At 35.6% G+C, this 14582-nt stretch overlaps 1 protein-coding gene across 1 annotated transcript in view; it reads right to left on the reverse strand.

Annotated features, from left to right (window-relative positions):
* Positions 1 to 483: 483 nt before the first annotated feature.
* The window catches only part of PRKX (protein kinase cAMP-dependent X-linked catalytic subunit), a 61886-nt gene continuing 47787 nt past the window's right edge, over positions 484 to 14582 (reverse strand). Inside the window, exons 5-9 of the mRNA XM_075094897.1 lie at positions 14178 to 14273; positions 9927 to 9984; positions 6723 to 6800; positions 3585 to 3733; positions 484 to 3065 (exon numbers count right to left, since the gene is read on the reverse strand). Of these exons, the coding sequence (XP_074950998.1) occupies positions 3608 to 3733; positions 6723 to 6800; positions 9927 to 9984; positions 14178 to 14273 (358 nt within the window). The 3' untranslated portion in view covers positions 484 to 3065; positions 3585 to 3607. The remainder of the gene's footprint in view (positions 3066 to 3584; positions 3734 to 6722; positions 6801 to 9926; positions 9985 to 14177; positions 14274 to 14582) is intronic.

The following is a 14582-nucleotide window of genomic DNA, read 5'->3' on the forward strand; positions in this document are numbered from 1 at the left end:
TATATATATATCTAAAACTCCAAAATAAAGGTTGTTTTTTTTTAATGTTTAACATTCTTGTTCACTGAAGCAGAACACCAAAGGCCTATGGGCTCTGGCAATAAAACAGTCCTTATGCAACAGTTGATACGCAAACACACACGTTAACAGAAGCAACCATAATAAAATGAACTTCAGAGACTACCATAATTGAACAGAAAACAAAATAGAAAATAGAAAATGATCTAGTCTGCTTAAAAAAAAACCCCATAAATCCAAAGTCCTTAGTGCAGTGTGTATCCAGGGTCTTCTGTGTGAGCATTTGGACAGCACTATATAAGTGGGCCATGAAGTCCCAGCAAAGACTTAAAATAAAACAGACCCACTTGTGCAAATAAATAAAATAGGCAGGTAATAACAGCTCATTAAGTCCAAGACTGTAGAGAAAATAACTGATTACTTAAAATAATGCTTCAAAAATGTTTTTGGGTTTTTTTTTTTTTTAAAGTTAAGGATTTTAATTAAAAAAGTTTGAAAGTAGTTTTGTACTAGAAAGCATGTTGACGAGGTCAGTAGTTAAGTATATTTACACATGGCTCTGGAAACAATGTAAAGTCAATGGATTAGCATTATTAACAAGATTGTATTTGTTTCTTTAGTCTCTGTCATAATGAGTGTCAGTGCATCCACTGCCGGCAATGGATAAGATTCATCAAAAGGAAATCCACTATCTCTTGTTGTTCAAGCATTCAAAACTTCTAACCACCAATGTGGCACATTACTCAAATGCAACTGCATTTCCTCAGCTTTGAAGACTTAAACACAGTGCAGGTTTTAAATTAAAAAAGAAATATATATTTAGCACGTTTGCTTGTTGCAGTATGTACATTTTTAAATATGAAATTGGTTTTGTAGTAATCAGATTCCATAAAATACTGTAGGCTTACACATTGAAAAAAACCCTGAACTGTGCTTGCTCCCATCAGACAAAGTAAGCTGTGTTTATGTGCTTCAGTTTTTCCGATTAATTTGGAATAACTAATTCTGCAAATACAAATACAGCGGACCAGAATCTTTTTTTTTTTTTTAAGAGAATAAGGTATTTTTACCCGGTTAAGATTATATTTTTCTATGGATTTTCCTGTATGTCCTACATTCCTACACAGTACTGAGTGGCAGCTGGGGCCATCAACTTGTGGCACTTATATGACATCAAGAAGACTTTGTGGTATTCCAGAATTACCACTTTTAAATATCCTGATTTTGTTACACATTGTGTATTTTTGCAAAAAGTTACGCATTCTCTTAAAATTAGACTTGCTTTATGAAGAAACAGATCTAATACCCTAGAAACTGCAAGTTCTCAACAGCACTTTGGTACTGTTTAGAGCTAAACAAAAGAAAATGGAGGTCACTCTTCCACATGAAGACTCCAGCTGCAGATTTGTCATAAACTTACAAACATGCTAATTTCATTAGTGATTACTGGAATGTCTACTTCATGAGCATTCAGGATCTAGTTCAGAAAAATGAATCTTTGGCCTACCTTTCTTATGGCATTTCAGATCAAAAATGCGGAGAGCAGTTTGTGGGAGCAACTGTCTGTATGATCTACTTAAACAGTTTTATGTAGAGCCATCAGTCATAGTAGTGGAACTCCAGTGAGCTGATGTGCTTTCGAAACAAAGCATTTTGGTCTAAATATCATAATTTCACTAAAAGTTATCTAAAATCACAACATCTGAAAGAACGTACTTACTTTTTGAAACCAAAGCACTTCAAAAATCAGTTCTCCTATATTAACACAAGTATTGTAATATGGAACATGAAAAAACCCTAAAAAAAGATCCTGACTTGCATTCAATCTACCTTCATTTTTATGTGTATTCATATACATATGCAAGTACTGTTATTTGGTGCTACTTAAAATGAAGCAATATTGCAAATACTTCCTAAATACAGTGTACTAAAGCTACTAGAAAGACGTTAGTACAGGGTGAAATAAAACAGACTCCTTCCATCTAAGGTTTGAACTCTGTACATATGGAATTCCTGGCAGCAGAGACTTTAGGACATTTCCAAAAGCAGGAGCAGAAAAATCAGGCTCTGATATATATTCAGTCTTCCCTCTGATATTCTGAAGTGCCAAGAATTCAACAGCTATTTCAATAATGAAAAAAGTCTGTTATGACTCGTGCTTTACATTTGGAGAAGACAGCGAGCTTGAGAGAGAACAACTCCTGGAAGAGCCAGTTAGAGCCCTTTTATCGGTATGCACTGAATTGCATGTTTACAGAGAGTCTTCATGTGAGGAATCTCATTTCAGACAGTGTATAATCACTCAATATCCTGGTTTGTAAAGAAACATCACTATAACAAAACTTCATAAATTAGCCATTAAGATGCATATTAATCAACAATAAAACATGCCCTTGTCTTCTGCTTTCAAGTACTATGGTTGCAAGTGTGAGGCATTGGAAATTTTAGGTACAAATCTTTTTTAAAACTTAATTATTTTTATTTTTTACAAAGAATTATAAAATGTATATAAGATGATGAAAAACTCATTTATCCTTTTAAGATTTTTATTCCTAGAGAACTCCTTGAAAAACATTATTTGAAAAATAAAAATCATAGACTCTGCAAAGTACAAAAATTTACATCTTTGCACAGTTCCTGTGCTTAGTTGTATTGTATTCATTATATACACATATACTAATTTGTGCTTTCAATTACACAAGTTTAGTATAAACTTATAAAATTAAGTCTATGAGTTAACTATGCAAAAAAGGATCAGGGAATAGCAGGAAACTTAACTGAACCATAAGTTAAAAAAAAAATCCTAAAATATACCATTTTAGTGAGTCTACTTCAGAGTAGACTATCAATATTACAATTTACTAAACTAATGTCAAATGTTTACAGCAAAAAATTATTCTTGCCTGCCAACTCCTTAGATATTTGCTATATACTAATAGGCATATCTGAATGCAGTATCATTCGTATCCACAAAGAAAGTCTTCATTTACGTATGAACTCCATTTTTCTTCAGACTTGCTCCTAGCACTTCAATTTCCTTCCAGTTTCTAAGACAAAAAATAATGAAAAAGGAATAAAAAATACAATGTGGAGCATGTGAATTGAATAACAAGTATCAACCTAAAACAGTTATAAGACAGAATCCAGGGTACAGAATTAATCTGACAATCTTATTCCTCTAACTAAAGTCTTCATTCTGAACATAAAAATCTTACAATCAAGAACGATCACATTTCCTGTCAAATCAACCTACATATTTGCTTTTAACACACTATTTAAAAAGTTTTAGGGACAGAAGGACTTAAATGTCTGTATGCAAGTAACTCTTCATCACTGTAGAACTCCAAAGTGTGTGAGATAAATTATCTTTGTCATTCCACAAGCCTGCTTTACAATATTTTATTTTAACGGTTTAATTATACTATCTGTTACTGTGATTCATGTTGTTTTTACAAGTTGTGAGGTGTATTAATCACTTTTATGAATCAGAAGAGGCAATTTCTGCATACCGCTCTCACTTGGAGACCTCTAATATTTTGAAGAGGACTCTTGACATTTGGACATACCTTATCTAGTGTAGATGCAGCATTCAGAAGTTCTTGAAAATTTCTAGATCTTTAGGGGGTACTGGAGGCATCTTGTTCCAGTCATCTTCAGGATAAGCTTCAAAATTGGAAGTATCCCCATCATTGGATACTTTCGGTACTATGGGAGGCTGGTCAGAACAAGCACGACAAAAATGTTAGTACAGTTTCCTAAACAATGCTCCTCTCCATCATATCAAAGCAGAAATTCTGTAAAAGACTGATTAAACAAAAGGGGTACATATTTATAAAGGTTCACCTTTTTCACCAATAATGAATGGCATGACAGAGAGAAGCTTGCAGAAACACAGATGTTCCAACGATTTGCCTAGATTGCAGTTAAATACTGTGGTTAAAAGACACTTATAATACAGATACTTTGCAGACTGAAGGTAACTACTGCAAAAGGTTACTACAATTAAGCTTCCAGGCAAGTGGTGTTACAACACATTCGGCCACTCTCCTTCCTTACTCCTCCCCTCTTCTGTGGCCTATGAGCAAAAAAGGAGTGTAATCACATTAGGTTCCTTTCAACTAAGAAAGTCTTGATAGCAGCATGGGTAACTGCTTTCTAACTGAAGGAAAAAAGCCTCCTCTTCATTGCTTTTCGATAGATTGATTGCTTTTAAGGAGGTTGAAATAACTACCTAGTTAGTGTATGCCTCACACTACCTACAATGCTTTTTCCTAGCCTAGCAATAAATAATTGCTGCACTGTAAAAACTCATTGCACAAAGGTGTCTGTAAAAGGACCTTAATTCAAATGGATCTTTTTAAGAAAACTCGGAAGTGCCAAGAAAAATGTCTGTTTTCTATTTCTTTCTTCAGAGGATCCTTCAGATTTCTAGTATTGCCCACCAGCTCCACAGTACCTGTAGTTTTTCCTTGTCTTATGTCTAGCATGGAGATTACTACAGCTAGCTACTAGCTACAGACTATGAGATAAAGCTCCTTTCTGGAGCATTTAATTAATTGCAGGGGTTGATGTAGGGCAAAACCCTTCTCCTCTCTCAAGGGACATTCACGTCACTATCCCTTTCTCAGTAACAAAGAGCTTAACTATCGTCATGAGTCCAACAGAACACTAGGATGAGAAAACCTTACGGATGATCACCAAACTGGCTAATAAAACTCATACCACAGACAGAACTATAAGGTACAGCAAAATGTTATTCAGCATCTCCTCAAAAAGATAAAAGTCTGGCTTCTGCCAGCTCTGAGATCTTATCCGATCTCTTGGGCTTCTCAGTTTGAAATAACGCTATCGGCAGGTTTTTCATGGGAAAGAAAGGGTCCGGAGGGATGGTACTTCTAAGCTTCAGCCAAAAGCAAAGTCATACTTTTGCAACGTGGCAGTCACAGCATACTGCCCGGATGCTGAACAAAATGTGCAGAATCTGCTCCACTATGCACGATGCCTGGTACCCCCACCTCCCTGTAAGCATTTTGGAAGGAAAACCAGTTTTGTGAAGTGACATTAAAAAAGAGAAAGATTTTAAAGAAAGGAAGAGAGAAAGGAAAATCTATTTTAGATTAAGGAATTTCTTTTCTCTCTTTCAGCAATTACTATAATTTGTATAATACTGGTATTTAAGAACTACTCAGGACTGTGAATCAATGCTTCATTTGTACAACAGGCCAATTCACACTTTTTACAGGGGAAAATAGATCACTGTATCCATTATTTCATATTTTCAATCTCTTCATCAGTATGAAACAGAGTGAGATTGTGAAAACTAAGTCTGAAGAATATGGCTGCCTCTAGAAATAAGGAAGTAAATTTCTGACCCAATTCACACCCTTGCTCTGAAGTATAATTAAGCACCATCTTGTCTTCTAAGAACTTAATGTAACCAGCACAAAAATTAAGAAACAAGTTTTGGATTCACAATAATCTGAATACCATGGTGACTATTTTTTTTTTTAATAAAAATGCAACACAAAGGATGTTTGGACCTGAGACTTTTAATTTGTATCTCTAACATTCAGTTTTTAATACTACTTGTTTGTTATTTGGTAATACAGTAGGCTGTCATAACTTTCAGGAGTTCAAATATTTATAAAACATTTTATCATCCAGTTTGTGTTCGTTGCAGATTTGTGTGACCAGAATGCACAGTAAATAATTTGAAAACTGTGACTTAATTAAAACAGATCTACATAAAACATCAAAAAAAAACCCCAAAACCAAACAACCCAAACCCACACATTTAAAATGATGCAAACTTTTTGTTAAGGAAAAGTGTCACCTACAGCTTTGTATTAGGACACTGTCTACAAGAACATCGAGAACATTTTCATCTCTTATCTATTTTGCAAGAGCTCAGTTTAAAATCTCTATCCAGAAATTCATTGTGAGAAGCTAATGCAAAGAAAAGGAAACTGGAACACTTAATTGGTACTTGATTGATGGCAACCTGTTACTGAAAAATCATTGCTGTAAAAAACTGTACTAGTTAGAACTTTGGAAAAGGAAAGAAAGAAGGCAGTTTTACTTCCAAAGGACTTTAAAAGGCATTTTGCAGTGTTGATAGCTTTTGCAAACATCTGCCCTCATATAATACTAGAATTCAGTGCTGTTAAAAAGTATGTTAGAATTACATTCATAAATCCTTCTCTCTCACCTTCCCTATTCCTCCTGCTCCCATATGCTTTGCATTTCATTAAAGCATTTACCTGAATTGAACTTGGCACAAGAATTTAGAGTAAAATACTTCCACAAATATCAGGGAAAGAAAGAAAAGAAAAGGAGAAAAACCCAAAACAATCCCCCATCAAATCAACAATCCCCCCCAAATCGCCAAACAGAAAAACACCTACAAAAAGTAGTTACTTACAAAACCCTAAAACAGAAAATTAAATGTTGTGTTAACTAATGAACTTCAGGAAAACAAATCAGGAATTTTCTTTAGACATTTTGTATATAGACAAAAATGCAAGTCAACATTCATATAATTAATTCAGCAGTGTAGAAGTGCAAAATGCACTGATGCGTGCGTATACACACATGCTCGTACACACATATGAACAGACACAAGAGGCAACAAAACCTCAACAGATCAGCTAAATGAACAATGATTTCTTGTTGCAATGTCCTGTACAGTATTTTGCAGAATATACCTTCAATCTCCTTTGGGGTACAGCATCCCAATCTATAGACCTGAACCATCGATGTCTCTTCACATCATCTGCTCCATTCTTTAAAGAAAAAAAAACCAAACATCATAAATATTTATGAAGTTATATGTATGCCAAACCATGCATTTCATCATAAGAACTGTGGTACCAAGGCAGGCTAATGGTGCGTCTAACCTTTTTTCTTTTCTCAGGTGATAATCGTTAAAAGATCCTACAGGATAAATTTGGTGTTATTTCCCTAGCACATCCTGAGTTCCAGTAATAAGATCTAAAGTTTTTTCTTTTTTCTTTTTTTAGCAGCATTCTTCTGACCCAAAGGAGACCAAAGAATAGGCTTTAAAATACCCACAAAAGCATCCACTGCCATTCTATTCACTTCTGTTTTCTCCCAACATTTTAGAGAATGACTCTTATTGAGATACACTTTCTAATTCTTACACTAATAAAAAAAAAAACATACCTGAGGGTTGATGTTGTCTTAAATAAAAATCATGTCTGGGGACCACTAAGTTCTATCAAATATTACAGATGTTTAGTGCCAACAACAAGAGGTTCTCAGTACTGTTACAAAAGTATATGTATATATATAAAAAAGCATTTGTTTTCATTTTAGATATATGGTTAAAAGCATATTTGTGTTGTAATGATTATTCTCCCTGAGCTGTTTTGATTATGTATGTAAAGAATGAAAATGTCTCCCCCCCAATGAAGCTTGGTTCAAGGACAGACATGCTCAAGGCATTAAGCACTGGGGAAAAACAGCTGGTTCTCTGTCTCAGGCCTGATCACAGCATAGTTTTAATGCACAGCACTCAAGCTCATACCACATGCAGCTCCATGGAATGAAGCATACCACACATTTGGTTTTTTTTAAGATTTATATGGAGTGGGACTATCCATGCTCATACCCAAAAAGGCACAAGGAGAGTGATTTATCACCTAGTTCCCTCAAAAGCAGATCTGATTGAATGCTTCACCAGAAAAAGCCCAGTGAGATTTAAATCTTTTAAAACCAGCTATGATTATGGAAAAGGATTGGACGTAAGAACGACCTACTGCCCCCACTCCAAATCCCGCTTCTAATTAGAACTAATTTTGATTTGACATGTGTCATAGTTTTGGCTGGGATAAAGTTAATTTTCTTCACTTGTAGCTGATATAGTGCTGTGTTTTGGATTTAGGATGAGAATAATGTTGATAACACACCGATGTTTTAGTTGTTGCTAAGCAGTGCTTACGCTAGTCAAGGACTTTTCCAGCCTCCCATGCTCTGCCAGGTGCACAAGAAGCTGCGAGGGAGCACAGCCGGGACAGCTGACCCCAACTGGCCAAAGGGATATTCCATATCATATGATGTCATGCTCTGTATCTAAACTGTGGAGAGTTGGCCAGGGGAAGCAGTGATGACGGCTCAGGGACTGGCGGCATCAGGCGATGGGTGGGTGGTGAGCGGTTGCATCACTTTTTTGTAATTTTATTTTCCCTGGGTTTCACCTCTCTCCCTTTCTTGTTATTTTATTTTAATTATTAAACTGTTCTTATCCCAACCCACGAGTTTTCTAACTTTTCCTCTTCCCATTTTCTCCCCCATCCCACTGGGATGGGGGGAGTGAGTGAGCAGCTGTGTGGTGCTTAGTCCTTGACTGGGACTAAACCATGACTACATTTTAGCCAATTGTAGGGAAAAACTCCAAAAGAAACCAAAATAACCACAGACTAAAAAAAACAACCAACCAAAAAAACCAAACCAAACCAGCCCAAAAAAACCAAAACCCAAAAGCCAGCCAAACACATTTCAGAAAACCCAATTTTGAATACACCAAGGTTTTGGTTTGGTTTGGTTTCCTTCAAAACTGTCATAAGATATAGAAGTTTTTACTGGTCAATAACTTTCTAAAGTTTTCCGTTTATAAAAGTGGGGTTTAATCCTCCTGCTGCACCCTCTGCCCTGAAAAGCACTGTGATTTCTGGAGGATATGGAAAACATACATTTTCTAGCTTTTCTTACCCATCTATGCTTGTGCCATAAAAGGCTCTGAAAAGGAACTTTGGACAGCAGGTTCCAGCATCTATACTTAAAATAATATATTCAAGGAACTTGGATGGCTCTGCATCTCTTACCTTCTTCACCTGTGTGCAACATAAATAGTGCTTTGTTCAAAAAAGCAAACCTCTGAACTCCCCTGTGCAGGGAAATGGAAATTTTAGCTGTCTCTAACAGACTAAAAGATTGCACAAGCTAATTTAAGTATCTGCAACGTTAACAACATTAACAATGAATATGGCATTAACTTACTCTGGCAGAAGGGTATATTAACCTACACTGAGTCCTGTGTGGTGCTTTGGCACCTGTTAATGTACCTGAGTTAGTTCACACACAGCTAACTTCTCACTGCGCTACCAACCACAGCTACTGCACAGCTGCAGAATCAAATAAGCTTGTAATACAGCTGTCATCTTCTTGGCATTACAAGTAGTACCACATTAGGACATCGCACAGAATTTGCACGGTTGCTTTGTGTTCTCCCTTGACATATCACAGATATATTTCTGAGGTAGGCTAGAACGCTACCTGAGACACTTGAGCGTGTTTTTGACTAGTAGGCTATTGTCTTCAGAAGTCTGTTCAGAACAGGATAAATAATTCTTGGTAGAAGACTACTTGACTGTGCTTCATCAGCCCCACCACCAAACTATCAGGACAATGACCAATCATCATGGTACTACAACAACCCTTATATTCTTTAAAATAATTTTAAAGCTTCAAATTTGATTAGTGCTCCTCGAGGGATTAAACTACTCCAAAGAAACAACCCAGCTGGTGCTCTCTGTCCTACAGGACTTAGCATCATGTTTCTTGTCTAATTAAAGTCTTCAAATTAATCAGTAAACAGGTAGGGGTTTTTGTTTGTTTGTTTGTTTTGGGGGTGGGGCGGGGGATGAAGGGGGAGGGAAGAAACTATTATGAAGGATAGCATTAATCCAGACAATAGGAGTATGATTTCCAGAAATATACAGTTAAACTCTGCATTTAGGATTGCACAACTGAAGCAATGTATGGGAAAATATATCTCAATTTCACGCTTATAAAACCAAAAGCCATAGGAGAGCTGTTCTACATATCTCCTACAGAATTCATTCAACCTCGTGCTATGTTCTGCATTACACTTAACATTTTATACTGACCTTCATATTTCCTAATCGTCTTGTCCTGTCAACCACAAGCAGCTTCTTAATAAGGTCTCTGCAGTAAAGAAAACATGTTCTCTGTTAAACAAAAGAAATTTCTATTTGACTATCATACAAATATTAAAGACCATGAGCATACTTCCCTTTGACTAGCTAATTCTATGTATAATTTACCTACTCATTTCCTTCATATTTTAGGACACTTAAGAGTGAATGATAGAAAGGAATAACCTGTTCTAAAAGGAACTTGCAGTATTCTTTCAAGTTCCTGCTAGACTCTTTCAAGAAACAAAGGATCTCTCTATTCTCCCCTCCCCAATAGTACCATATCTCTCTTGGTATTTTTGTATTTTGCTGGGCATTCCAAACCTCAAAATGAATGTCAAACCTATTTGGCAGAACACAACTTTAATATATATAAAAAATACAGATAAAGCCACACCCTCAACTTTATACATTGACATTTAAATTCTGTGGCAGCTAAATATTCAGAGAAACCAAGGAAGAGCTAGTCATCTTCCTAAAACTAGTAACATCTATAAGCTTTAATTTCACTGAAAATGAAAAGCCTCCCGAGATTCTAGTTCATTGAACAGTTCTACATAAAGCTAAATCAACATTTTAAAAGATCAATTTTAAGTTTAGAGACATAAAGGACTTCCATTTTAATAGCAAAGTACTTCATATATTAAGCACCAAAACAGTCCAATGTAAATCAAAATCAGTATCACAATTTATTAGGTTAGTTTGATTACTTATGAGTTGAGAGAAAAAACTCTGGCTCCACATTTGTAAAAGCAGGTATCTTCTATCTGAAAGATTATTTTGCTGTTTATTTTTAGAATAAATCCTGGTCTCATTGCATAAAGTACCAATGACAGGAAAAAACAAAAGTTTAGCCACCCTTCTTTTTTCTACAGCCTCAAATAGACTTAAGAGATGCAATAATGCATGAAATGCTGGAGATCTACAGAGTATGGCAAATTCCAATTTTTAACTTTGCAGAAGTAGTTAAAAAACCCAACAACTTCATTTACAGAAAAGAATGCAAACATATTAATGACACAGTGCTGCTCTCCACCCTTAACTGTAACACCTACTACCCCAAAACAAAAACAGTATTCTGTCACCTATCCTTGAAATCATAAAAGCGTATGCACAAAGAATATATTAACTGAGAGTGAATGTCCTGGACTGTTTGAAAAGCTGTTGTATTTGGCAGGAATATAGTTCTAACATTCAACTGGAAAAATAGTCAACTGCCAGATAGAAGGAGAATAAAAAAGTCAAGGTAGAAAGCAATTTTTAAAACTCTCATGATCATTCCAGCCAATCAGTGTTTGGACTGGACTAAATCATGTGACTAACTCCTTTTACAGTCACCTTCTTGTCTATAATGAGACTTTAAAACAGGAGTAGGACTGAAAAGAAATCCAGGCTATATTGCCAAAGATAAGTCACTGAGTTTCCTATTCCTATATAACTAGAAAACATTAAACAGATCATTCAAAAATTCATCTTAGAAAAGCACAGTTAAGGGACGCTCAGTGATACTGTGTTGTCACAAAAGATGAAGACATTTGCTGCATTCAAATATAACAAATATCAAACTGGATCAAGCAGTAGCTAGTTTAGTGCTTCTTTACTACACAGTTTCTAAAGAATAATTTAGAAATGATCATGTTAAAGTTAATCCACTGGATAGTTGTTGTATGTATTTAGGGAATGAAATTCTACATCAAGGTCTTTCCAAACCAATAATCATTAAACTGCTGTAGCACTGATGTTTTGTTTGGTATTTTCCAAAACTGTGTTGCAAAGAAAAGCTTACAAAAGGAAAAAAGAAAGGTATGAACCCATTAGTGACCAAAGAAATAGGTGGAGACTAATTAATACTTATATTTTATCAGAAATTAAGTAACACAAAACTTTGCTGACATTCTTATTTTGGAATTTCTAGTTGGTTAATTTATCATCTTCATGGCAGAATCTGCTCTTCAGAAGAGATCTGAACTAATGGTCAAATGTGTCAAGGAATTAATGTATACAGGACAAAGGACTTGTAAAAAACATCTAATCAATTTGCAAGGCGTCTAACAAAAGGCACACAGTAAAGAGCAGTGTGAAGAGGTACTAAAAAAGAGGCCAGAAGGAACAGCACTTACACAAGACACACAGCAGTTTCATAGCACAGTAACAGACAGTAAACATCATGCAGCAGGAAGGAAAGCAAAACTGGTACAAATTCAAAAGGTTGAAAGTGTGGGAAGATGATAAGGTGTAGGTGGGTAGAAAAACATCAACCAGTAAGGTGATGTAATACATCTAGGTAAAAAAGTTTTCTCAGAGTTCAAAAAGGAAAACATGTTTGCTGCCTAAGAGCAGAGAGTTAAAGTTCAACTGTTACAAACACTGTGTAGCACTAATACTTCAGACATAGCCTGGATGTGACAGGACCCAAGGCAGTCTCCATCCTTGCTGAGATACCAACTGATAGGGAAGAAGAGAGAGAAAGCAAATGCGACACAAATAAGGTAAGAAGCAGACTGCCTTCTTCGGACAAAACAATCTTGGCACTTGCTTTAAGTTAAGGGTGCAAAGATGTCTAAGACTATCCAGTTCTACATATTGTGGTTTTAAAAAAAGGAAGAGGGGTTAATGGAACAAGAGAGATACATTACACTAACAACTCGCTGCAGAAAGCGGGTGAAGCCCTGCAAATGAATGAGGACACTCAAAACCAAGATATGAAAGGAGGAAAGACCAAGCTAGAATCCCATCAGACCCCTTAAAGGCAGGAGTGTAATGGGAATGAGCTGCCAAGCACACACTGAAAGAACATCTGGATAAGAAAAGCTGGGAAAGAGGTTTATCAACAACTATGTTGACTAATGTATCCTACAATTCATTCACAGTCATGTACAGACTGAAGAACAAAACCTGCATGTGCATGCTTACTACCATAACTAGGAAACTTCACAGCATCAGGTGTCTTCTGGATGGTAGAAATCAGTGTTGGTCTGTGAACGTCAAGCACAAACAGAAGCTAACAGCTTCCCTGCTTTTAAATGCTTTCGCCATGTTAGACAGGTTGCTAGTGATAATAACCTAACTTGAGCTGTTCATCCTCTGGTCACACCCTTATACTTTAGTGCGTATAATATTATGTGAGAAACTCATTTTTCTTTCTAAAACAGACCAGGTTAGGAAGACCAGACAATAAGACTACACTAAGTTGGAAACAGCATCAAGATAGTAAGGGAAAACTCTGTTAAGAACAGACAAAAATATGAGACACTAATCGTCCTAAGGTAATGTAGATATGCTTGATTTAGTGCACCTGTTCATTCAACGGAGGCTTAAAAAATTCCTCCCCAAACGATTATTTTTGCATGAGAATTTAAAAAAGCTCAGAGGAAGTTGGACAGATTTCATTAGACTTGCTATACAATGTTTTACCTGTTTACCTAGTGGTCACAGTAAGGAAGTGCCACCTCTAGGGTCACTTCTTCAAAATACCTTGAATGATTAACATGGGAATGTAAGAATAACTTCCTGTCCTCATTCAGCCACCTCTGCTTCTGAGGAGAAGCTTCCATGCTCAAAATTGCACTTCCTCTTTTTTAATGTTTACTAGCTATTATGTAATATTTAAATAGGGAAAAAAAGCATTTCATCTGCAATAAACCTGTAAAGACTGCAAAATACTTTGAATAAAACCCACACATGTATATATAAGACTGCATATTGAACTGGGGCCCTGCAATCAGAAATGGAAGTCGTTTTTACATTGGAGCTTCTTAAGTATCAGAAAGTTCATTCAAGTAGTTATGTTAAGCGTGACTTAACCGGTATATATGCATATGAAGGAACAGTTTAGTGTTCACTTCCTGCTCTCCTGATTTTTATTCATATTAAATTAACCCCTCATATTTCTCCACTTTTCTTCCTTCCACACACCAACTGGGTACCAAAGAGCTTTGTACAAGGTGGGAAAACATTTAATATTCCAAAATATGGAGAAAAGTAAGAGAGGCAGAAACTATCTTACAACTGTGTCTCCAGCTTGAAGTATACCAAACACAATTTTATTTGGACTACAAGAGTAAACATAATCTAAAATGTTTTCCAACATGGTGTTGTAGAAAAATCAGAATCTGGTATCTGGTCTTCTATGGAGGTCCTTTAGAAACAGTGCTCAGGAGGTGTTTATAATATAAAAGACAGGGTTTGGAGTCATGGACTTACTTTACATATAAATCCAAATGCCTTGGAAAATCTATTTTGCCGGCAAGAATCTTCTGATATATACCAAATGGATTGTCATCAAAAAATGGAGGAAACCTATTTTAATACAGCAAATTTTTAGAGGTTAGAAAAAGGATTTCTAAAAATCTTATAAACAATATTATGTTACAGTAATTCCCCTTAGAAATCATTGATTATATTGTTCTTTTTGGTAGGGCATCATCAGTCAAATACTAACTTGAAGAATAACTTAAGACTGCTATTACAAAACAAAAAACATTTTTTATACAATACACTGAATATAGAATTAAAGCTGAAGTATCACAAGAGAGATTCTTCTTACATTAATACAGTAAAAATATCAATTATGAAACCAATTTTCAGTGTTAAAGTAAAAAAAGCTTT

Source organism: Phalacrocorax aristotelis, chromosome 1 (genome assembly GCF_949628215.1).
Source record: "Phalacrocorax aristotelis chromosome 1, bGulAri2.1, whole genome shotgun sequence".
NCBI lineage: Eukaryota > Metazoa > Chordata > Aves > Suliformes > Phalacrocoracidae > Phalacrocorax > Phalacrocorax aristotelis.